This window comes from Scardinius erythrophthalmus (assembly GCF_964197995.2).
Source record: "Scardinius erythrophthalmus genome assembly, chromosome: 1".
NCBI classification, from domain to species: Eukaryota; Metazoa; Chordata; class Actinopteri; order Cypriniformes; family Leuciscidae; genus Scardinius; species Scardinius erythrophthalmus.
Window position 1 is genome coordinate 60,667,125 of NC_138221.1, and position 26,895 is coordinate 60,694,019.

Consider the following 26,895-nt stretch of genomic DNA (forward strand, 5'->3'; position numbering starts at 1 on the left):
CCTCAACCTTTGGAAGTGCATGTAAAGTGGATTTGCTTTGTCAGCGCAGAAAACGGCATCTACTCGACATGTCGACAACACGAACCAAACTCTTCCAGGCCTCAGCAACAACTCCAGTTTTTGAGGTCAAAGTAGACCTTGCTTGCAGGCAGCCAATGAGGACCATAGGCTGGCATTATGCAAATGTGTTACATTGGTACGTAGGTATGTAACAGGAAGTGAGTCTGAAACTGCTGAGACTTGCTTCGACAATTCGCTATATGCATGGTTAATTTCAGGTTTTCGATAAGCCAGCTCGGGTATTTCCGGTGAACATTCAAAAGGAAAGAAATCAAAAGGTTATAAGGCTGTGTCGCGGTTGTAATTTTAACCACTAACCCCCTCCTCTAGAAGTGTTTACAAAGAGAATTTGCTTTTGAAGAGCCGAAAGCTTCGTCTTCTCGACATGTACACTACACAAACCAGCTACAGTGCTTGAGGGTCAAACTAGTTGTTTGCGTACATTTGCAGGTCGCCTAAGTGAGACTGGAATTCCTGACGACTCGTTTAGGCGTTCAGAGTCGATATTTATTTATTTTGGGACACAATTTATTGTGCACCTTTGACTTTACAGACCATTTACATTCACAGACAGCCATATTACACAGTGCATGAAAGGTAATATTAAAAAAAACAACTAACTTAAATGTATCATGTCTCATGTAATTGATCAATCAGGGTTAAAAAAGGCTGAACTTTATTTCTGCATCTGATGGGTATTAAAGTCGAATTGTTAGCTGTCACGTTGGGCAAAGGAACGAGCAATAAAGAGAAAAACGTAAGTAAAAGAGATAAGATTGACAATTGCATTTTAGTATCACAACTTTTAAACAGAAAGACCAACCTTGTGTAGAAATGGATGATCCATTTTATTATCCATTTCCGTCGTTGTTGGTCATCGGAGGGGAAGTGTGAAAACTGACGTGCTCAGCTGTTGAACTAACGACGCTGTCGTGTTCATCTCGTTTAACATTTCAACAACTAAATTAGTGCTAGGCCTATTTAACTAACAATATTCTGACTATGAAAAAAGTGTTACACTTTAAAAACGGATAGTTCCGGTCCTTGATTCTGATTGGTTGAGCGTTCGAAGCCGTTATAAATCACATAAGTAAATCACTCAGCAAACACACACCTGTGACCGCATTACATTAGTATCACTGCGCAACTGCCGTTTGTCATTCTTTGTTGCTGCATGTGTTACTGGTAACCTCTTTGGAACTACATTGCTTGGCGGAGGAATAAATGTGTTATAACGTTATATTTTTTGTTGCTGGTGTTTATTTTATGAATGAAATAAATATTGGAATGAATATTTTTGTGGAGTAACCGTTTTATAAAAGCAATAAGCCACTTGAAGCCGTGTTTTACAGTGAATTTACAACAGCTAAGGGGGTTTTAGGCACTCCGCTCCCCGTCTTGCCCAACAACGCCCCTTAGCTGCTCAAAATTCACTGTAAATCACGACCTCGCGGGCCTTATTGCTTTAAATGATGGCTGTTAAATCTACCTCAGAAAATTAAAGATACAGCCACACCAACAAGTTACGTTTTACCGGAAGATTTCATCAAAAATTTCTTTATTTTTGTTCTAAAGATAAGCGAAAGTCTGAGGGGTTTGGATAGAACGACATGAGGGTGAGCAAATGATGGAAGAATTATCATTTTTGGCTGAACTAACCCCTTAAAAGCTTCATGAAAATGGCCAGTTTGTTTGCTTTATACATTTTTCATCCAGTTTATTTGCTTTCTACCAGTAGGCTACTAATGACCATTATAGTGGTTAATTTTTTAAATATCCTGATCAGGTGAGCAGAAACAAAACCTCTTTGTTGCTTAAAAAAATGAGCATTTTGATTTCCATTGCATCATCCAATAACAACCAGACTTATCGAGAAATGAACTTTCTGCTCAATTGGCATCTTTCCATGTATTTGCAAACATAATAAAAATAAATGTTCTGATGTCCCATTTCATAATGTTTGATATTTGCCTTTGATATTTTTTTACATCCTACATGTGGATGCGGTGGTAGAATAATAAAGCACACGGTTGTCATCTCATGTATTCATTTATTCATATGTACAGGTTTGAGAAAAGTTTGTCTACATCTATACAACTTTTTATAATATTTTTTTTATCTGAGTCAGTTCACCACTCAGCTGCAAGCACAAGAAAACACACCAAGAAACTGAACATCATAAAAAAATGCCAGCTGGGAAAAATCACTTCAACAAGTTTTACTTCTGGGAGTGGATGCAAAGAGAGCGGACATAATTACAGGAAAGACAGGCAGCTGAGTGGTCAGCCAATTCATGGTGTTTTTAAAAATCTTTTTTTCAATAAATCTTTTTTTTTTTTTTTTTTTTTTTTGTTACTGATTTTTTTAAATGTTTTTTTCCCCAAATGTTTTGGTGTTTCATGATATATATATATATATATATATATATATATATATATATATATATATATATATATATATATATGCTGATTCGGTTTGTAAAATCACAGATGCCAAACTGTAAAAGAACCAACTAGTACTAAAGCAAGTAAAAAATAATAAAACGCAAAATGTCTAACTATCCCACAAAATCAAAAGACATTTTTATATATTTTTTTAAGATTGTTATTCTATTTTTTTTCAACCGTTTTCCTTTTTAACAGGTGTATATAGTTCATATATATTGACTTACTTAAAATACGTGTAATAGCCATTGCTACTGTTTGAACTGCCTATGCTAAGCTCCTGTAACAGAGAGATGGGGTCACTGTTCTTCTTGACCTGCTCAGGCAGCGGGCGGGGCTTTGGAGGGGCTCGGAGGGCGCTGGCGTAGGACATGGTCGGGGGCTTGGAGTTGCCGGGCCCCTGGGGGCCCCCTGGGCTGGTGTTGCCCCCTCCTCCTGGGTCTGGTGGGGTTTGCTTGCTGGGCATGAGGGGTGGGAACTGTCCGTGATGCTGGAGAGACGCGGCGCTAGCGGGGTGAGGAGACTGCTGGAGACACTCGGCCTTGACGTGCTCATCCGCCACACTCATCGCCTTTGAAACTGAGGATCAATTCGTAAAAGTCATTATTACTACTTAACTATATATATATATATATATATATATATATATATTTATTACATGGCTTGGCTGAATTCCAATGTAGAATGCGGTCTGTTATTTCTTTATAACAGACCGCTGCGGAGTATAACAGACCGTTGCCATGAAAAACAGCGCGTTGCTATGGACGCGGAACGGACTATTTTCTTTGGCGGAAGCAATACAATCGTTTTTAAATCAATAAACTCCTTTTTAAATCAATAATTCGTGTCAAATTATTTATTTATTTTGTAGGTAGCCATGTAATAAGCGGGATAATGTATAGAGAGGCGGTCGTTATAGCGAATAACAAGCCCTTCAGGCTGTCAAGACCCCTCCGCTTCGCGTCGGGGTCTCGTTCAGCCTGTCGGGCTTGTTATTCGCTATAACAACCGCCTCTCTATACATTATCCCTTACATATATATATATATATATATATATATATATATATATATATATATATATATATATATATATATAACATCACAAGGTCAAAACTCAAGTGTCAACTAAAACATTTATTATATTTAATGAGGTTAAATGCACAGGTGTTAATGGCATCACAGATAAAGACAAATAACATTAAAGTCCCCCTGTGGTGAAAATCAAGCTTTTAATGTTGTTTATATGTCTACGTGGTGTTTTTAATATGCTATAAGACAAACCATGTGTACATTCATAAGTCGACACCATTGCTGAGTATTTTCTCCTTAAAACTGCAGTGAACCAAAGACAGTCTCAAAAACGCGGTTTGAAATCGCTGGTGTTTCTGACGTCACAAACTACCTTGTAACCAATCAGATCAACGTGTGATCGTCAACCAGTGGATCTCTGAGCTGGTGTGAGTGAGTGGAGGCGGGGCTCATTTACATATTCATAGAATATGCGTATACTAAATGAGGCAAGGGTGTAGAGTTACATTCAAGCTATTTTAAGACATGAAGAACTTTTTTTTTCCAAGGAAAAAAACATTTAAGGATGTCATTTTGGTGATTAAAGATGAGTTTTAAGGGATACGATTATTGCCTACAGGGGGACTTTAAAAACATTAATGTTTTCTTGCATTTCGTTTGGTATAGACATTTCTCAAGTGACTAATTGTTGTTTTGAAAGTTTGAATAGCTAAATTAACTGAAAAAGCAAAATTACACTGAAAGCTTCCACACATTCAAGTTACAAATGGCCGTGCCGCTCTTATGTTAAAAATAAGGTGGGGATTGGTTGATGAGAATTTCTTACATATCACACAAATCTATCCTACACATGCAAAGGTCAATGAAACGCACCTAAAACCTCCCTGTGAGGGACGAGGTGGCTCGCTCCGTTACATGGAATGTTGTGGAGAGGAGCGGGGTTCGGGCCAGGCCCGCTGCTGCCTAGCCATAGGTCTGCCGAAGGGTATCTGTAGGAGGGTGTGGGGTGGTCCTGAGGATCCAGGCTGTCCTGATACGGCTGGGGGGAGCTGGAGGAGATCCTCCTCTGGTACAGAGGCCGCCCAGGGCCCCGTGGTTCATACTGAGAGACAGAAAATGAGCGTGGGAATAGGCAGAAACTAAACTCATTTGGACGCATTTCTGTCCAACCCTTTGATTGAAACATTAAAAACAGTGCAAGTTCATTTGAATGCCAAAGATATGTATTTTTGCATTATTTGTTGTCCTTTTTCAGCCTAAAATGATATGCCAAATCACACAAGTAGCAGAAGTCCAAACAAGTCAACAATTGTCATTTTAAAGCAATATTCTGTTTTTTTTTTTTTTACCCTACATTATGCATTTATGCTGTTATTACCACAGACAATACATTTCCACATGTCCTTCAGTGTGTATAAATATACATAAAATAGAGCCGTACGAGTCTGGATAAATTGAGAATCATGATTCATGAACTAAACACAATAACATGTACTACAGGTTCTAACAAAACGTTAATTGCTGCAGTCTACTTCAAATCATTCATTCAAATAATTAAAATAAAAGAAAAAGTTTGAGTGAATAATACAATGACTCAAAGACTTCACTTGTGTCATTACTGGATGAATCATAATTTTTGAACAAATCTCTCGAATGAATGATTCAATGACAAATTAATTTTTAATAGTTACTTGTCGCCACCTACTGGTGTAACAATGTAATTGATAATCTATATTTGGAGCGTCAAGTTACTTTCAAAGGGTGATTTACTCCATTTTGATCACTACCGTAGATATCAGTGTTTTATCCAAACTATAAACGTTTATCCCAGTACTTCTGTGGTCATTTGAATATTTGCAACACAGAAATGATGATACGGTGTTGTTGAAAAGACTGTTTGTGAAGCTGCTTCAAACCTTTACATAACTACTCTCTGGATCAGAAAGCAGATTTGAATGTTCGCTATGAGTGTACTTTTCAGAAGTTTGATAGACAAGCGAATCGTTGTCATTTAGGAATAATATTGTGAGGGTGTTTGAATCGAAATAGCGATCTTTCAACGATTAATTGTGTTAAGGCGAGACACGGCAGGCAAAAACATTGTGGTTTTTTTTACTGGTCAATTTTGAGATTTTTGGATATTTGTCTTCAATAACGGTGGTGAAAAAAAGTCCGAAATACACATTTAGGTCTTTATTTTACTACACTTTGTCTGTTTGCGTCTGTAGATTTCTCATAAATTCAACAAAAGTTGGCGTTCTTAATCAACACGCTGCTCCACGATCGCTGTCTGCTCCCTGTCATCACAGGCACAGCTGGAAAGCTCTCTCTCTCCTGTACAATGCTGTCGGATCCAAATATGGTAATTTCCTTTTTTATCAGCAACCAATCGTGAAAGTAAAAGGGCTGAATGCGCAATCTCATTGGCTGATGATAAATCTTTAAAGCCCGTTTTCTCAAACTGACTTTTCTCTCATACTCCAAGTCCGAAATCTCCACTTCAGTAGCACCTTTAAACACCAAACTTTCCAGTCTTGTACCTAGTTATATTATGAAGACATTTACAGAGGGATTTGTAAATATATTATTCCTAGCTTGATTTATATAACATTTTATTCCAAAAAACATGGCGAAAATCTTTTAGATAAATTTTTTTTTAAGGCTACTGACAGTATATTCTGATTTACAGGATAACAAAAGTAGATATCCATAAATCCCCATGTAATTTTTTCCCATCTAATATGTGAACACAATGAATTTTTTTTTTTAACCTGGCTTTATCCAATACTCATATTTTGTTTTTTAAAATATATGCAAATTAGCACATATTTAATTAGATCTCGCGTAATTTGCATATTTAAACATTAAATTACAGAAACCTTGTAATAATTTTTTTTCTCATCTTAATGTAGGGTAATCAACTGGGAAAGTTTCATGGTGATATATGCAAGTTAAAATTTTTACCCTATTCACCTGTAGTGTCTCGCGTTAAGTGCCATAAGTTAAAAGTAAATACGAGCAAATTAATTTACAATCACAAACAACGCTCACAATATACAACCATCAAACATTTCCATTTCGGTTTTTATCCAATTTTAGAGTCTTGAACTTAAATTTAATTGATACACTTGGTGTCAACCGCCTTTTACAAGACAATTAAAAGCTTTAAAAAAAAAAATCACAAGGCCGAATTTACTGATGTACTTATGTTGTATAATAAAATGTGAAAATATCTTGACTGTGTTCACCACAGACCAAGAAAAAAAACATTCAAAACTCTGACTTGAGGACGAAGGAATTGAGTTTTAGTACTCATTTATGGAATATTCCTTTAAAACAAACTCAATTCCTTTCATCCAAAGTGTCTGCAATTTGTTCATTTTCAATGAGAATTGTCCATTTGAGGCCACATTATGATGATGAGACTTCAACTTTTGCAAATATGCACTGATTGCCAATGTGATTATAGACATTGAAGCAGTGAATGAAGTGTGAGGACAACTGAAGAGACCAAAGGCACCACTTACCTCTTCTACGCTGTGCAGGGTGCTCTGCGGGGCCTGGAGCTGCTGTTTCTGCTGCTGGTGCTGCAGCTGCGTGAGGGGGCCCTGCTCTTGCCGGTGCGCCATCGCCTGCAGGCCGAAGGGCATGCCGTGGCCCAGCACGTGGCTTTGGGGTAGGCCAGGGTGGGGCCAGTGGGCCTCCTGGAGGAGGTACTTGACCGGAAGAGGCCCCGCTGTGTGCTCGGGTGGCAGGGAGAAGGAGGCCTGATTGAAGGCTTGGTGCTGCTGGAAGGGCTGACCGCCCATGGGCATCTCTCGGCTGGTGTCGGGGTAGGAGGGCGGAGCCGGAACTGGGAAAGGATTGGGGCCAGAAGTGTGATTTGAATTAGAGGAAGAGGGAGATGGCAGGTCTCCGGGGCTTCTGGGCTGGACTTGACGGTATTGAAGGAGGCGAGACTGAGGAGGCGGCATTTCGGTCGGCTCCCGCTGCTCATACTGCTCTTGAGGGAGCATTTCACGCAACAGACCAGGATATCTGGGTGGGGGGGGAAGAAAAAACTCATATAGTCAGAATGGAATACTAGCTTACTACTTACTGCACAGTATATTCTGTATACTGCCTACTATATTATGAAACAAAAAAGCAAAGAAAATGGTATAACAGTACGTAATGGTAAACTTTTTAAAACAGCACCATGCTATATTGTGAAATGACCTCAGTAAGCTTTAAAATCATCACGCTTAAGTTTTCCGTTCCCCCGAGAAAGTTTATTCACTCGTAAAACTTTTTCAACGACTCGCAAAACTTTGGCCTTCGCTCACAAATCCTTTGCATTCTCCTAAGAAATCTTGCGTTCGCTGGCTAAACATTTGTTCTCCCGAGAAATCTTGCATTCGCTCACAAAACTTTTGTGTTATCCTGAGAAACATTGCATTCTCTAGCAAAACATTTGTTTTCCCGAGAAACGTTTGTTTGCTCGCAAAACTTTAGGGGCTTCGAAGCATCCAGTTGCCATGTTGAAAAAAAAATGAAATTTGACAGAGTACTGAAATCTAGTATCGACTGACTCACAAAACAGCTAAACAGCAGGACAAAGAGTCTTCTAACCTGGGCATGGCAGGTCTGGGCTCCTCCTCTGCTGCGGGGCCTAGGCCCCATCCGGCTCGGAGGAGCTGCTGCGGGAGCCGCAGACCCTGCTGGCCAAGATGAGCCAACTGCTGCGCCAGGGGGAAGGGGGCCACACCGGTCTGCAGGAAGGGAGTATGTTCACCCCACTGACCCACACGAGCCTGCTGCTGCTGCTGGCCCAGAGCATCCAGCCCTGAGGAAGCCTGACCATCTGTGACAACACAACAGAGAAAAGCCCTGTGACATGCTGGGAAAACACAAAAGGTCTGTTCACCAAACCCCACCATGACCATTTCAGCAGAAGTTATAACAACAACGCCAAGTCTAAACAACAAAAAGTTTAAAATATATCCAAATATTTTCTAACACTATTAGCTGTCGCAAGGATGGAAGCTCTCTGTTGTTGGTCTATGGCTGCCACGACGTCATGACTAGGGTTGCAAAATTATGGGAATTTTCAAAGATGGAAACTTTCCATGGGAATTAATGGGAATTTAAGGGAATTAACAGGAATTTATGGGAATAAACGGGAATAAACTGGGAATTTTCAAAGTTGAGGGTTGGCTCTTCATAGGGAACTTAAATATAGTTGAGGAAAGTATATTTTAGCATAATCTTGACTAAAACAAACAGATGCCATTCAAATACACTTGAATATCCATGCCATTCCTCAATCACATGCACATAGCACACTGATTACTGCAGGGCTACTGAGACCACACCCCCTACTGGCACTGTGCATGCCTCCATCACATGTACAGAAGCCCAAAGCACAAGACTATTGAAGGCACACATTTGAGCCTGTGGACTAAACAAAGTGAAGTAAGTTTTGATGATATTATGGGGAAATATATTTATTAAATGTTTAAATTGCAAATATCACATACAAATGTATTCATCTAGTAGATAGCAAGCTAATAAGTTAGATGCTAAATAAGCTAGCATAACTTTGTTTACCACATAAGTAGGGCTGGGCGGTATGACGGTATATATCGTTACCGCGGAAGAAAATGTCAACCGTAACAGATTTTTTTATTCCGTGTATACCGCAACATGTATATAAGTAGGCGTGGTTAACTCGCGTGCAGCTTGTGTGAGACTGAGACACTGATATTTGTCAAAGAAACATGAAGAAAGACCAAGAGGTTCCACAAAAGGAATTACGTTTTCAAAATTAACGTGATATTTTCGGAGGGGAAGGCGCAGAAGTCAACTAGAGCAGTGCAGCACACTGTTTAGAGAGTTTAGAGAGACGCACATGCTCGCAACGGGGCTTACTTGACAACAAGTTCATATATCAATATTCTAACGAATAGAAATAACCTTAAATAATGTATCTATCCGTCTCTTATGTGTACAGTTACTTTCAGAGTGGATGCACAAGCGGTTGCCGTGGTAATGAATATTTCCAAAATTCCCCAGCTTAACTTCCCACGGAAATTTACCGGAAACTTTCCGGAAATTTACCGGAAACTTTCCGGAAATTTACCGGAAATTTTCCGCCCCTTTGCAACCCTAGTCATGACTGCTTTTATCATGTTGCTGTGGGTTTGAAGGTATTCTGGGGATTGGTAGGGCATTGCTATGTGGTTGATAATGTGTTTGAGTAGTTCTGAGTGGGTTGCTATTGTGTTCTGCTCTCTATGATTTTGGTCTATGGCTGCCATGACGTCATGACTGTATTTATCATGTTGCTGTGGGTTTGAAGATGTTCTGGGGATTGGTAGGACATTGCTATGTGGTTGATTATGTGGTCTGAGTAGTTCTGAGTAGTTCTGAGTGGGTTGCTATTGTGTTCTGGGTGGCTGCTTCAGACTCTGTTAAAGGAGCTCAGATAGAATAGTTTCTCTTAGAATAGTTTATCTGCAATTTTGTGAACAGGCTTTTTACCTGTCCAATTCAAACTCTTGAGCACAGTACTGTGGAATTTACGAGAAGCCTGAAAGATTGGAACATGGCTTAAACTTAAACCGTCAAAGTTGCTGGCAGAGCAAACTCAAAACTGTCACAAAAGCAGTCGGAATAGACAGTAAAGCACAATAAATCAAAGACAATAATAAAGCCTTTTGAAGCAGTCTTGCGTATGCACATACCCAGAGTATCGCCCAACAGAGAGTCCAAACTCTCTTCTCCAAAGCTGTTGAGGCGTAGGGGCTGCTGGTGCATCTGTGGGGGCAGGCCTCTCACCACACCCTTCATATCCTCAGCCACCCCACCTGGGACTGCTCCCATCGAGCCGTCCCCACCCTCCATCCCCTCCAGGACTGGAGACTGCAGTCCGCGGTGTGTCATTGGAGGCCCACTGAAGAATGACGGGGGGAAGGAGGAGGCCTGAGGGTGGATGGGGGCCTGCATTCGGAGGGGAGGTCGGGGGAGCCCATACTGCTGCGGAAACTGGCTGTTTCCGTGGTGAGGGGGGAAGCCGGGATGTGGGGGGGCCAGGTGAAAGTTGAGGGCCCTCTGGGCTTGTGGGTCTTTGCGCATGAGGCGGCTGCTGGGGAAGCCCACGTTGGACTGGGGCTCTGGACTCTTGTTATGCACTGATTCTGGGTCCCCCTGTAGAAAGTATAATCATTACCAACGTGTGACTCTAATAGAGGGTGTAAAGGAGTAGGAGAAGTGAAGTGTTTTGAGCATGCAGGGGTTGAGTAAAGATAGATGGTCCATGTTTCAAGTGTTCTTGTGGGAAGGCATAGTGGGTGGCTCCTTTGATTTATTTCAGATTAAACTGGGAAGGACATTTGATAAATACGAAAAGGGAACGGGCGGATGGATGGTACCTGTTTTTCCTTCAGCTCGGGGGCTTTCCTCTCGGGTGTCAGCAGCCTACAATGCTCCGTTTTTCCATTAATGTCGATTTTCCCTAAAGAATGGCAACAAATCAGCACAATACAAGGAGTGCCTCACCAACAGCCATATATGACAGCTCAAACCTGAGAGTTCACCGACCTAAAAAACTTTCTAAATAAACTTTTACAATGTGGTGTGTAAAGGCAAGTGTTAAGGTGCAATGTGAACTGTCAGCCAATACAAAGACATCTGACATGTAATATATTCTGCTTTGATTCCCACCCACAGTGCATGTGCATTTCTAACCCATGACCTTGGTGTTGATATTGGCATGCATCAGTTGAGCTTTCAGTACTGTTAAAATAAAGACTAGTGTTGAGAGTTTTACCATTCCCACTGGGCTCTTGATGTAGATCTTTCTCAGAGGTGGGCTGCTGGTTCAGGCCCAAAGGAGAGGGGTGACCGAACCCATACAGCACAGGTGAGGCACATTTGGTTGCTGGCCGCAGGTTGAGGTTGTACGCCATGGCAGCCTGGTGACTCATGATGCGAGGATCCACAGCGAAACGACTCTGATAGCCGGTCCAGGGCAACTGGTGAAGAGAAGGTGAGGTTGATACAAGTGCATGAGATGTTCAAGGAAATACATTTACAGTGGATGGATGAGGACCTCCAAATTCCAACCAACAGTAAAAAGAACTAGAGAATGGGCTGAAATGTCTGGCAGAACGTACCGGAAGAGGCATTGGCATTACCATATTGCCCCCATAGACAGCGGGCACATAAAGGATGCTGGCTCCGGGGTCGAATTTTTGAACAGGGCTTGGTGATTTCCCGGAGGCTGGAGCTCCTGCTCCAGGTGGAGTAAAGGCCTGAATCGGGTTCCCCATCAACACAGCAGTGCTGGGCTGAACTAAAGATACAAAAAGATCAACCAAAACTGAGACTAAAGGAATCAAAAGCTATATCATACTTAACAATATTGCATTTATACTCTTGGATGGCAAAGCACTGGAGGCCTGACTCATCTCCGACAACACTTCTAACTGATCCTTTGCTCAATAATTGGGTTTTTAACTGTTTGATTATTGAGCAAAGTATTGTGAATTCTATTGTAACATGATGGAGTTTGCGAATTGGAAACACTTTCATCCTAAGCAAGCTGGAGAAAACTAATGATGAAATAAGAAGTCTAATCGTTTTTCCTCCATTTCACACATTTGCTAGACCCTAAACCTAAATTGGACTGTCACCTACACATTTACCACTGTTAACAAGCAAGAAAGGTGAAAAAATATATAATTTATTATATATATTTATTAATATAATAATAATAATTGTAACAAGAGAAAATGGTGATTTTGGTTATGGTTGTTTATCTGTTGTCAAAACCAAATTTCTTGGCAAAAAGTACTTGCAAATGTGTGCCAACACTGATCAATAGTTCTAGCAAAATATGTCTCCAAGTCTCATTAGTTCAGTAATTTAATTAAAATCTCTATTCTCCATCTGGTGTTCACAACAATCTTTTAGCACTCATTTTTCATAGGAGATGAATGTACCGCATTTCCATAAAACACTTATTTTGTGCCCTTACAGAATGGTACTTTTGTAAATGAAGTTCAAATGAATCATATCCCAGGTACCATTTATCACTGAATCTCATGAAATGAATCAAGAACATGCCCGGGTCAATTTTCACCCCAAAATAAGAAATCACAGCGAGAGAGGAAAAGAAAGAAAGTAAATGAGTCCAGTTTTAAGGACAATTTTTAAAAGGCTCCAGGATCACTGCGACCCTACATAGGACAAGTGGTTTGAAGAATGGATGGATGGATGTTCTTGACATGTTTCGTGAGATTCACCCAATAATGATTTGAGGTCTGATCTAAAATCTCTAGTGTGAAACTTTACGCCCTGATACACCCTAATCTGTACCAATTTCAGGGTCATCCCTGCTTCAGATTGAACCAGTGTGTTAAAAGCCCAACTCCTCCAGAATCATTACGCTACAACCACCGCCAAAATGTCCTCATGAGCGAGCTGGCTCAAGTCATTTGCCCAGACACACACGGCAATCCAAGGGAGTAATTCAGAGAGAATTGGCGCTGCTGCCACACATTATCGGTGGGATCATGTTTTGATTGGGCAAGAAGCGAGGCTGGAAGGAAGCTGGATCCACTTCACTGATCTCGTCTCTCTCTGACTCCTCTATTCTCTCTCTCTCTCTGTCTCTTCTCTTTCTGCCTCAACAATCACTCAAGCGGCACTCTACAAACTAATAACTTCGATTCGTACTGACAGCACTGTCACATCACACCAATAATATCCTCAAATCAGAGGTCAAAAACCGTGAAAATATCTCCTTCACGAGGGGCCGAAAGCTGCTGACCTCTCCATCACATTCTCCAGGTAACTACTCAATGTGAATGTTAAACGAGTAAACTAAAGTGCCTTTTACGGTCTCAGATTAATCTTGAGTGGCTACCAATACACTTTTAACACTATAGTGTGTTAAAAGGCTTTGTAAAAGTAATCCATATGAATTGAGTGGTTTAATCCAAGTCTTCTTACAACGTGCTTAACTCTTGCATTGTCAATACAAGATCTTGACCAAAAAATGATGCACCTCTTGATGGAAATAACATCACAACATTTATTTCCATCCAGAGGTGCATCAATTTTTGGTCAAGATCCTGTATTGACAATGCAAGAGTCCAGCACTCTGTAAAGTCTCCTCCAGTAGATCCCAAAGACTCTCAATGAATTTAAGGTCTGGACTCAGAGGTGAAAATTATTCTTCATGCTCCCTCCCAACCATTCTTTCACAGTTTGAGCCTGATTAATCTTGACATTGTCATCCTGGAATAAGGACATGATGTGTCTTCCTGCATAGTTGTTTAAGAAATGAAAAGCTACACACTCCATCATTTAGGGTTAGAAGAACTGTTGCCAAACATAAAACATGCTAAAAAAATGATAATCACTGCAATAATGATCCAATCATTGACTCTTAAGCATGTCTATTTAAATCCAAATAGCATCTTTTTTTTTGGCCAGGTAGTGTATACACAAACACATTGTTTCTTTTTTACTAATTACATGTATATAATCTTCTAATACTCACTACAACTATTATTTTAACAATCTTACTATAATTGTAACTGTTGTATTGAATAGTTGAATAATGTAATTGAGTAGAATTTATCATCTAACAACACGTGTAGTATCTTGGTAGTTTTTATGTAATAATGTAGAACAATGCTTGCTTTGTCCCTTTGGCAATGGTTTATTTGTTACCAATAATAAATATGTTTGCAAATATATATATATAATTGCACACAAATTGACGTGTATTGACATGATTACGGTATTGCGGCAACCGTACGCTGTAGCACTTCAGAGCTAGAGAACATGTAATGGGAACACGTTCATCCAATTAAGCGGTGCCTTGAAAACGTGTGAAAATGTTCAAACCTTCAATAACAAGAGGTCAAAGAGAGAGACTTACCGAAGCCTTCAGGGGGGAAGGGTTCAGTGTGATTGGCCAGCTGTCCTTTCGCCTGTGGAGAAGAGGAAGAGGAGGGTTTGAGTGATTCAGTGCAAGAGGATGAAGGAGAAAGTGAGGGGGAAGGGGTCTTACAATAGTCACAGGGTCAGGGGGTCGTGCTTCCCCTTTCAGTGCCGACCGCACCCTGCACACGAGCATCGCCGTGAGGCAGCACTGATTTGTCAAAAAGCTTACAATGGTTTACTTCCACATGGTTAAGCAAATCTCGTCTGAGATGTTCTTGATATAAGAGTCAGAGGAGTTGGTTCCATGTGGGTGGAGTTCCAGTAAAATGAGGGCAGAGGGCGGTTTGAGGGGGCGGATGATTTCCAAGAAAAACAGCACTAACTGGAAAGATAATCAGTGGATCGAGTGGAACAAACTCTTGTTCTTGGTGCCTGAATAACAGCACCGCGATGTACAAGAAAAAACCCTCGCTTGTAATTTTTTTTTGTAATGCCAACGACTTCCGAATCAGAGTCCATTGGTGCGATTCGTTGAGAAAGCATGCCTTTTCAAAGCAGATCAATGTCGTTGAGTGCACACAGAATGGCATACTGACAGCATCAATGGGCGTTTCAGACGTTCTGCTGGCCCGAGTCCTGCAGCTCCAAGCACTGACGCTCTAGGGTCAGCACGTTTGCAGGAACCGCCGATCACGCTAGTCATTTCAATAGCATGTGATTAGCTACTTTCTGCCTGTGAAAATACTGCACAGAAATGGGGACGCACCTGTCATGTTAAGTTAAGGATGCTATAGCTTTCAAAACAGGGAGTCACCATGGCAAAGCGGTGCTGATCATTGAAACAAATCGCCTCAAACAGAAAGTGTAAACAAATTCAACGCTCTGGCTATTAAAAACTCCATGATCATTTGTGCTTTCTGTAAATATGACCACTTGGTCTTGACCCCTTTGACCTGATGACATCGTTGTTACAGTGATAAGGATACAGGCTGGGAAACTGGGAAATTAGTATACAAAAACAAGAATGTATATTTGTTCCAAAGTAATAGCAGTTATGGTGGATGAACACCACATTCGCCATTGATCAGACAATTCTGGGGGTCAGAAATTGGTTGGCCAGGGCGAACCTTCCAGCTCACCGTTTCTCTCCATTAACACACAAAATGATACACCTCTTTTAGATTTCCATCAAAAAAGCATACATTTTTGGTCAAGATCTTGTATTGTCAATGCAAGAGTCAAGCACTCTGTAAAGTCTCCTCCAGCACAACCCAAAGACTTTCAATGAATTTAAGGTCTGGACTCAAAGGTGCCGATTCATGTGTGAAAATGATTCTTCATGCTCCCTCCCAACTATTCTTTCACAGTTTGAGCCGGATTAATCTTGACATCCTGGAATATGGCCTTCCTACATGGTTGTTTAAGAAATGAAAAGCTACACACTCCATCAAATTCGCGTTAGAAGAACTGTTGCCAAACATAAAACATGCCAGAAACATGATAATCACTGCAATAATGGTCCAATCATTGACTCCTTAAGCATTTGCCTATTTAAATCCAAACATTTACTTTTCTGGGCCTCCATAACTCCATAATACTTTCAGTTCTTCCAAGAAGATGAATGGGAATGCTAACAGAAAAGGTCTCACTATACACGTAAAATGTCATGAAAATAATATCAACACAAAATATATTAATTGTCTTGAAAACAGGCTTCCTGTTCTTTATCTTTTCTTTTAATTTTGGGGTGAAATATGACCGGTTGGACAGGTTTCGTGAGAATCACCAACAGGACACCTGCACTTTGAAGCAGTAAGTCGAGCAGCCAATACTCGTCTTTAACCAGTCAGAATGACGGAGCAAATGAAACGAAGGGGGTGAGGAGAAACAGATACAAATTTGAGCTACAGAGGAAAAAAAGAAAAAGGGGGAAGAGGAAGTCTCCTCAATCATCTATTCTGGCATGTTTACCTTCCTTCCCTTGGAGCTGGGGATTGATTGGCATATATTATTCGTTTCGAGGGTGCGAGAGCTCACTTGCATTTAGACGGATGCTCTCTGCCGCTCGCCGAACCAAAGCCTTTCATTAATGTCAGCGGGGGGAAAGTGTGCATGTCTCCACAACCCAGCACGTCATATCAAACCCTCCGCAGCGGACGGCACTGACCGTATCAGAGCAGATTGTGACTGTCACGTCCTTTTTTCCGTGCATGAGAGATAAACAGAGTAATAAAATTGGCCCATTTGCCAGGAATTGCTTGTATTGTGAGGAAGTCTGAAATAGCTTTTAAAAGCCCAATTGTGACATCCATTGTGTGAAATTGAAGAGGAACGCACTGAAATCAAAGGCAAAACAGCTACTGTTACAAAATGTTGGCATCTTCTCATGAGAGTCTGGATTGTCCTGTACCTTGGGTGGGGAGTGCTGGTGCTTGCCGGGACCCTGGGGATGTTGCGGGCGCAGGGCACGAGGGATGAACTCTGGGGCCAGCGGGTTGAGCACATAGGTCTTTTTCAGCTCAAGGGCCTCCAGCTGGATCTTAATCTGTTCAAAGGTGATGCCGTGGAGACTGTGATTCTCATGACAGATGGAGATGAAGGTCTCCCAGAATTTTCTGTGAAGGACCAAACAGATGCAGAGATTTTGAGTGAAGTCAGCACTGCACATGCACCAACAACACAAAAGCAAAACTGAGATGGTTCAAGGCTACAGCAGAAGTTTCCAAACTTGCTGCTAGGAACCACCTCAAGAACATATTTTTTAAGGTTAAAATATGAATAAAATTATACTAGAAGTACTCATATTGAAGTACTAATGCATTGACATGGAACTTCTAGTTCAGTAAGCAAGTCATATGTTGATTCAGTAACTGTTTGGCAGATTTGTCAAGTCCATTCAGTGAAGGATTTCTTAAACTGATTCATACTAGTAAGTGAGTTTGAGAGTATTTTTCAATGATTTATTAAAAGAACCATTCCGAGAAAATAACATAAAAAAAAAAATATCATCGCACTGCCAGGGTTGTGCAGCATTCAGAATTGAATTGAGAATGTCTTTCTAACATAAACTCCATTTGAAAAAAGCTGCATTTGAATTGAGTTAGCAAACAGAATGCAGAATTGTAATTCAAAGTTGAATGGATGTAAAATGACAATTAATTGAAACTTGAAGAAATTAATTGAATCATCATTTTTTTTAAGAAAAGACAAACCTTGAATGTTGGCTTGACCAATCCCAAACATGTAGGTGCAAAGTTACTTAAGCACTTTGCATACACATAGTAGAGTGTCTAAAGTGGATCATCAAAAAAATAAATAAAAACTAACAAAAGAGATAAAGTGTCATACAATGGCATAAAATGTCACCTACAGAATTTATATAAGGTTTATATATTTCATTTTATAAAATAAATTATCTTTTGTTGACCAGGGTGGAAGGACATTTCATTTCCCAGTATACATTGCAAGTGTTAAACACATTTGAACTTCATTATTATTCCAATTCCAAATCAACTTCCAGTGAACCGTTTAGCCTATCTACAGAGAATTTCAAAGCAAAAAAATATTAATTCAGTTCATTTAAAATGATAATTTCCCCATTGACTTTCATTACTAGACCAGGCGCCACCAGTTCTAAACACGTGATTCTCTGAATAATTGCAAAGTTTAACAATCATAGAGCAAAGTTTATCATTTGCACATGTTTTAGGTCCTGTCAGTTTAAACATCCAAAGTGATTTTAAAACTTTCAAGCACAAGACGATGCGAAAGAAGTCAATTCAGATCTTGTGCGCACACACACACAGAGAGAGAGAGAGAGAGAGAGAGAGAGAGAGAGAGAGAGAGAGAGAGAGAGAGAGAGAGAGAGAGAGAGAGAGAGAGAGAGAGAGAGAGAGAGAGAGAGAGAGAGAGAGAGAGAGAGAGAGAGAGAGAGAGAGAGAGAGAGAGAGAGAGAGAGAGAGAGAGAGAGAGAACTACAGCAACTACAGTATTTGTGCTTGAAGGGACACATACACACAAAATCATGTCAAAATGCCTGTCTTGGTGAGTAAACAGTTGCTTATGGCTTATTATGTGAGCTTAACAATTGAGAAAGAAAACTGATATGTATCATTATATTGGATATGTGCATTCGGTCTAAAAGTGACAACAGTCTAATATTCCTTCTGCTGTTTGTCATTAATGTTAATAAAACAAAATACAAAGAGAAAATCTTTAACAAAGATTAATTTTATTTAATTTATATACCGTGCAAAATGTGCAGTGTTATTTTACATTTGATTATTCAATTTCTGTGCCAGAATACTGTTAGACTTTCACGAAAAGCAAAGCACTGTTTATTTCATTTGCATCTTTGTTTTATTGTATTTACCTATGCTTGTAATTCGTTTTTTTTGTGTGCAGATGCACTACCCTACAAAATCTAGAATGATTCATTCTTTCTAAATAGAGCTATTAAAGTCACCAGGTGAAATTGTTTTCATAATCACGATATATATCACAGAAAAACAAAATATCGCAATGTAATTTTCTTTCCCCAATATCGTGCACATCCATCTAAAAAGGTGTGGTGAGTGTCATGACAATGGCAGATCTGCTCTGCATAACCATAACCTTTTCACATTATTCGTGACTATTTAGTGCAGCACAATCAAAATCGAAATGAAGCCCCATTCAAGCTCCAAAATAACAGTCTAAAAACAAGACAGTGAATCAGAAACACTCTTCATAAACATATAACACTTTCTAACACCAACACAGCTGCCCATAACTACATTAGTTATGCTCAATGGTTGTCAGTGGAGAATGATTATATGAAGTGGGATGGAGAGCAAGAGGGGAAACGTGGACATTTTCAGTGGGTTTTAATTACAGCATTACCCAACAGTTAGAGATACTACAAGCTACTCGTCATTTAAAGTAGTTAAACTGCAGTTAAAGTAGTTAAACTGCAGGTAAAGTAGTTAAACTGCAGTTAAAGTAGTTATCTATACTACAAGCAAAAGTAGTTTGTTACATTAAAGCCATTTAAGAAGGTAATATCTTATGATATGATATATAATTTAATCAGAGACGTATTTTGTTTTCTAGCAATGAAGGGCCAATTATAACCTGTCAATCAAAAAGGAGTTGGTGAAAATGTGTCAGACTGCAACTCATACTGTATGTGAAGAAATTTGTTGAAAATGTGTTGAATTTAAGGCTGTCGAAGTTAACATGACATTAACATATGAACATTAAAAAAAAATTTTTTACAGTTAAAACAGGTTTTATTTGACCCTATGAAAATCACATGTAGTTCAAGCCAGGGTTGCCAGGTCCAAACTGCTAAATTTGTAGCGAGCCTCTATCCAATAATTGCAAAGAGATTTGTGCTTATTACTTCTGACAAGAAACAAAGTCTCAGCTTTCAAATTCTGTCCATTTTATCAGAAAATTTAAACAATAAATGCCATTTTGACGCTCTTAGATGTCTCATGTAATCGCTCGATCAGCGTTTCAACCGCAGAAAGACGTCAATAAAACAGCTTGCCACGTAACAGCTTGTCAGCTTATGTTACTTAACATTGCATTTACCTCAGGAAAGTCAGTGTTCAGTTTGTTAGTTAGCTATAAAAAAAACGCTAGAGAGGAGCTTATTTACTGTTAAAGGAACACGCCGACTTTTTGGGATTTTAGCTTATTCACCGTATCCCCCAGAGTTAGATAAATCCATACATACCCTTTTTCATCTGACGCACCCACCGCTAGCCTAGCTTAGCACAAAGACTGGAGGTAAATGGCTACAGCTAGCATACTGCTCCCAATAAGTGACAAAATAACGGCAACATTTTCCTATTTACATGTTGTGATTTGTATAGTCACAGCATGTACAAATAACAAGGATGTACAAATAACAAGGTCACATGAGAGACAGCCATCTTCTAACAGTATACATACTGGGAACTAGGGCTGTGTATTGGCAAGAATCTGGCGATACGATACGTATCACGATACATGGGTCACGATTCAATATATTGCAATATATTTCGATACTGTGCATAAGGCGATATATTGGGATTTTTTTCAAGTAAAATATATTAAAAATATTAAAAAAAAAGACATGATGTGCATAAAAGTCAAAGAAGTTTACTTTAGGTAAACAATTCAGTACACAGAAAATCAAACTGCCAGTTTGGGCTTGTGGTTTACAGGTTCTTAGTGAGCAAATGTTTATATGCTCAAGTAGGCCATAATAAAAGAAAATAGGTACATAGCCCCTGTCACAATACAAAACAACAACGTGAACTGGACGAAAATGAATGAAAGTGGATGAAAGTGAACAAAATAAATTTGTCATATTGAAATCAAGTTTTATGTGATAAAAGATTTTAAAAGAACTGGACGCGCGAATGAGGCGAACCACGCCGCACTAAACGCCTCGTGCCGCAGGACCTCCAGACGCGCGTAAACGCTTCTTTGCATTGACTTAACATTGCAATCACTCGCGCCAGATGCTCTCTTCGCGTTTGATGTGAACGATGCACGCTTACATTTAGAAATAGACAAGCTTTGTTTCCAAATGCACCAAGCAAAGATATCCTTTCAGTTGTATAAACTTTTATAAAACCAGCCAATATAATCACAATAAACACATCCAAAATGAAATATTTAACATATAGGCTATATAACAACTGCACAACATCTAATTTGTAAACAAAATGATTTCCGCACTAAATCCAGCATAAACTCTGGCACAATTTGCATATGTTTAAACTCTCAAGACAGACGTCACATCCCGAACCTCACAGCAATTGGCTGCCGACTGCGTTTTTAGCTTGATATTTGTATAAAGGAACTGCCCAACTTTTTGACGCTCTACGATAAATATCGCGATACTCAAGTGTATCGATTTTTTCTTACACCCCTACTGGGAACTATATTCTCAGAAGGCGAAGCACTGCTACTTGGGCGGAGTGATTTACTCCAACTCTGAGCGAACTCTCTGCTTCTCACCACGGGGCTTCTCAGACGCTTCGAGCAAATCACTCCGCCCAAGTAGCAGTGCTTCGCCTTTTGAGAATATAGTTCCCAGTATGTATACTGTTAGAAGATGGCTGTGTTCCTTTAATGTATGTTTATATAAATTTGTCATGATGACAAGTGTTTATGAAAACTACCTTATATGCAAATGAGATGTAGGCCTATACAAACATTTCAGTTTTTATTTTAGTGTAATTATTATAACAGCAAAAAAATAGCAGTTGAATATAATACTTTGGGCTCTGTTGTTCATTTTAACATCTACTATTATGGTAAAGCACCAAATGAGAGGGTCCCCTATATAGTTTACAGCATAAGTTGGAAGAGATATTTTCCCCCTTAATAAAATCAAACTATCGGTGGAGAAATTTAGTATAAGTGCATCTCTACTAGTTACTCTCTAGTACAGATTTCCAACCAAACTGAGAGTCCCACAGGGGTAAAAAGATTAATTATTGATACAGTATGTAAAACAAGGCACACAACTGAAAACAAAATGAGATATTCACATTCAAACCGGAGTTAGTGACTCGGTCAATAGAGTTTGTGCACCACTGCACATCATCTTATTGAGTTACAAATGAATCAAAATCACACAAGCAGGGTAACACACAATGTAAGAACCAAATCTGATCTCACGGGTGACTGGTGAAGCCACACTTGACAACATGGAAGGCAGAAATATGACTGATTCTCTCTCTAATAGCCATATTTCACGTCGCTCCAGCTCGGACGGGGGAATTCACAATCCTGACTCCGGCGACATCAATCTCAAGCAATCTCAGACCTCCACTGTGACTCAGAGCTGGAGAAACTTGATGCGTCACCGTGTAATTTAGCGGCTGGTCTCTCCTGCCTCTGAAAGAGGCAAATGAGGGATCGTGTAACATTTTAAGCTGTTAGAATTTGGTCAGTTTAAGGTTGAAAAGATATGCTTGGAGATAAAGCACGGGTTGGTATGCTTGTGTCACGGTGAAGACAGAAAGCGGTGGACCGAGTTGAGTTTAAGGCCGTGGCAATTCTGGTATTTGTTTTTAAGAGGGAGCCGTGAGTAGGCAGAATGCATTGCCTGTGAATATGAGTCAACATTTCTGAAATGTGCCTCAAGCTTTCAAGTTTAAGAGAGACAAGGTGGCAAACTTTTAAAGCAATAAACTTTTACTCACCTTCAGGTCGTTTTCTCCCTAGGCCTATCTAAACACCATTAGATTTAGCTGGAGCCAATTTAACAATGGTACATAATATACATATAAAACATAATTTAAGGACTTTGGAACTAGCACTGTCAATCTGCTATCCTGGGGCCTCATTTATAAAGCTTGCGTACGCACAAAACGGGGCTGAAAACATGCGTACGCCAGTTCCTGCGCAAAAGGTGGGATTTATAAAGAAAAACTTGACGGGAAAATTTGCGCACCTGCACGCAAACTCTGACCCATGCGTACGAACGTTAAGGAGATGGAGCACTTTGGCGACACCGATGGTGAGCTGGAGTTAAATGTATTTTTGGTCACTTTTATACAGAAAATCTAAAGAAAATTAAACATATACAGAAAGATTATACAAATACAATTTCAATCACCAAGCCTGTCACTTGAAGCAAATATCCATTCCTTCTTAAATGTCCGCGGCAGCGAGCGTGTTGAGCCGTTTAGTGAAACTGACGCAAATAACAGTTTAAATAAATAAAATACTTCTGATATAAACATTTATATTAAATATGCCATTCAAATTAATGGAGTTAAACACAAACATGATATCATTACTGAAGTTACAACATTTTTTTTAATTCAATCATTAGAAATATTTGTTGTGGATGCGATGTTTTTGAACACTTTTCCTGTGGCGTGCTTTAATGTTTTAACCACAGAGATAATTGCGTATCACGATAATACCAGATTGTCTGAGAAAATAGTTTCGTGCAAATAATGCCCAAGGCCTATCTGTTTCCATTAAAAATATAAATCAATTAAAAATACAATTCGGCAAGTGGAAAAGATTGAGAAAAACTTTCTCTGAAATGTATTTTACACTATTTGATTTATGTAGGCTATTCAAAAACAAGGCAAGGATAGACAACTACTTGATTTGTATTAATGTAATGTTTCTTGTACCGTTTATATCATTTGCATATGATTATTCATCCACGTGATAAGTTATCACGTGAATGAATAATCATATGCAAATGATATGTAGAAGAGGATCTGCATAGTAAAACTAGGCGTTGTAAGCTCCATATATGGTTATTTCGGGTGGAAACGCATGTACGCACAATCTTCTGCTGACTGGGATTTATAAAGTGAATTCTGCGCAGGTTCTGGCGTACGCACGGTTTTATAAGTCTGAATATTTTTTTGCGTACGCCATTTTTGGCTTTCGGGCGCACGTACACTTTTAGTGAGGTTCCTACGCACAGTTTTATAAATGAGGCCCCTGGTTATCAGCCAATCCCAATATCACAAAATACTAGCATTATAATCAGCCTAGGCGATAAATCATGTTATTCTCAGAAAGCATCTGTCTCACATTTTGAACTCAATAGGGCCACTTGTTGAAGACATCATCTACACTCACAACACATTGAATCTCATACAGTCGATGAAGAGGATCAAGGCTCTGTTTTGTGCTTGGCTTGGTAAAGAAATCAAAGTGGTAATTCACCAGGTCTGTAGATACTATGTTGTTTAAAGGGATGGTTCGGAGTAATTTGCACCATGACCTCGAGCCAAACACCCCCCCAGAAGCCTTTTTTCCCCTTGGTTGAACATTATTAAAGTTAGAGCTTATTTAGCGAAATCAGCCAGATGGGGTAAATTACCCCACTAATAATGCCCAGAATGGTACTAAACTTCTACAGTAGTACAAATAGGTTCTGTACTATTTGCAGGCTTTTCCCAAATCACGGAAGTGACCTCGATATCCGGGTTAGTGGTAGCACAAGCCGTCAGGCAAGTGTTATTTAAATAAACTCCTGATGTACTTACAAACTTTCCAATGCCTCTTTTTATGAGCATATGACACACACACACGACATAACCAACTGCGTTTATGTAAACCTTGTGTGTATTTGACAGTATTAGCGCAATAAGACTTGAAAGATAACTTAGTCCAGTAACCAGGCGCTGTTAGACAGGCTTTTAGTGCCTGTGGGCTTCGGGTGTACGCGCTCAGGAAAGCACATGTTAGAACAGCACATCTGCACACAAATGAAATGTTTAACTGGCAAGGCTTTTAGGCACATGGAACTAACTGCAGTGTCCCATGAGTGTAACTTTACCTCTGCGTTAACATGTGATGTGAATGTACGTCACATTGTACAGTATTGTTGGGACGGAGGCGCCAGAACTGCAACTGAGAGAATGCACTGTAACACGATACTATGATGTTTCTTCAAAAGCAGATCGTGGAGGCATTTTAATCGCCCACGAACAAAAATCGTGATATCAAACACCCCTAATTAGCAGGATAACAAACAAAAGCATCATAAACCTGATTACAGCCCTGCGTTGGTGCATTATTACTTCTTTAAGCACCCTAATTGATGACTAGTTTTAATTTGGTTTAAGGTTTAAGGGTTGATGAATTTGACAACTCTGACGTCAGTTTATTGCACAAACCCTCTAAGCAAAAATCCAAACAGAGAGTCAGAACATATGGGAAATCTGATGTGATCTCAGCAGTGCTACACATTTTTACACCTTCCAATGTCACACACAAACGGCACAGGCAACATCAGCACCAGACAGTTTGAAACTTCAGGTTGAGTTAGTGTTCGCAGTACATGTCAACTCTGCAAGCGATAGTTTGTGCCCCCTCCTCCACAGACAGCAGAACTCATTTCAGATAGTGTGATGAGGCCTTGAGGAAGCGGAACTGATTGAACTAATCAGGATCTTGATGAGGAGTTGACAAGTCGAACTTACAAGTGACAGACTGAATTAGATGCAAAACAGCTTGTAGACAGTGGATGTGTTATACAACTGCAGCAAACACATATTTATCTGACATCGGTGTATCAGGGAATCTCACAAAACCGATCAAGAAAATGTTTGGGTCAGAAAAAAAATAAAATAAATGCAGAGGACACTATAAATTTCAAAATATTTTAAATAAATATTATTTTATTAAAACTATAAATACTATAAATAGTGTATTTGAACACTAAATTCCCATTATCGCAATGCATTTCAGAGAAAAAATTGTTGAATAAAGTCATTATTTTTGTTTGTTTTTTGCACACAAAAAGTATTTTCGTCATTTCATAACATTAAGGTTGAACCACTGTAGACACATGGACTATTTTAACAATGTCTTTCCTAAATTTCTTGGCCTTGAAAGCCTATGGCTGGTTCAGAAAGCTCTCGCATTTAAGGAAAAATATCTTCATTTGTGTTCTGAAGATGAACGAAGGTCTTACGGGTTTGGAACGACATGAGGGTGAGTAATTAATGACAGAAATTTTATTTTTGGGTGAACTATCCCTTTAACACTGGTGGTATTTTGTAATGCTGATTTTAACTTACAAAAATGTAACCTGAAAAAATCTAATTTGATTGTTTTTGATTGATTGTTTTATTGATTCTGGGATAAAACATTAACATGTTTTCATGAGATTAACCCATATACTGATCTATGAAAATAAATATTTCCAGATGGAAAAAAAAGAAGGATTCTTTGAAACTATCACAGCACTTTAGCTTGGTTGGTCATCGCAGGTCATGTGACAAGGGTAACGCTTCGATTACTGAAGTCTGTTAAGCTGTGCTCTGAGCTTGTTGAATGGACAGCCCTGAATCTTCACCACACACACAGATTTAATCGCCAGGCCCTTCAGCTTGACATTTACTGTGGCCGGTCTCTACCGATTGGTTGATGCGAGTCTGTCTCCATAGCGACAGTGGATCTGCAACTAGGGAGGATAGAGAGGGTTGCCAGCGAAGTGACAGACAGCTCTCTGAGGGAGTGTCAACACACCCATATAAACATACACAAACACACACGCTGAACGCCCAACCCTGCCTGACAGCGATACACACTGTCATTTTCATGTCACAAGAGCCAAAACACAAGAGGTCAGAGGTCAAAGGTCACAGGCACAGGGGGATTGTTAACTTCCCACGAGCTACATAACATCATTCACTGCTCTCTTGTATCTGTACCTTTGGTATTAGAGCTAGGTTTAAATGTAATAAATAATAATTTAAAAAAGCATTTTTTGTTTGGACAATCTTATATGGATCCCATATGGAAGAGATATTTTGCTATGGAAGAGATATCAGAAGACTGACCGTTTAATCAATGGCTAGAAAAAAAACTAGCATTCTGCACAGCATATACTCTATCCTGCCTACTGTTTTATTACAGTGGCCCTATTATGCTTGTTCAGATATTATATTGATA

The 26,895-nt window shown here is 39.5% G+C and overlaps 1 protein-coding gene across 3 annotated transcripts in view; it reads right to left on the bottom strand.

Moving 5' to 3' along the window:
* Window positions 1-2,438: 2,438 nt before the first annotated feature.
* helz (helicase with zinc finger) overlaps window positions 2,439-26,895 on the bottom strand; it is a 75,553-nt gene continuing 51,096 nt past the window's right edge. For all 3 annotated transcript variants that reach the window (XM_081362791.1, XM_081362790.1, XM_081362789.1), the window contains exons 22-31: window positions 16,883-17,087; window positions 14,468-14,519; window positions 11,691-11,869; window positions 11,345-11,549; window positions 10,947-11,029; window positions 10,260-10,722; window positions 8,146-8,377; window positions 7,062-7,572; window positions 4,408-4,636; window positions 2,439-3,083 (exon numbers count right to left, since the gene is read on the bottom strand). In XM_081362791.1, the coding sequence (XP_081218917.1) occupies window positions 2,728-3,083; window positions 4,408-4,636; window positions 7,062-7,572; window positions 8,146-8,377; window positions 10,260-10,722; window positions 10,947-11,029; window positions 11,345-11,549; window positions 11,691-11,869; window positions 14,468-14,519; window positions 16,883-17,087 (2,515 nt within the window). In that variant the 3' untranslated portion in view covers window positions 2,439-2,727. The remainder of the gene's footprint in view (window positions 3,084-4,407; window positions 4,637-7,061; window positions 7,573-8,145; window positions 8,378-10,259; window positions 10,723-10,946; window positions 11,030-11,344; window positions 11,550-11,690; window positions 11,870-14,467; window positions 14,520-16,882; window positions 17,088-26,895) is intronic.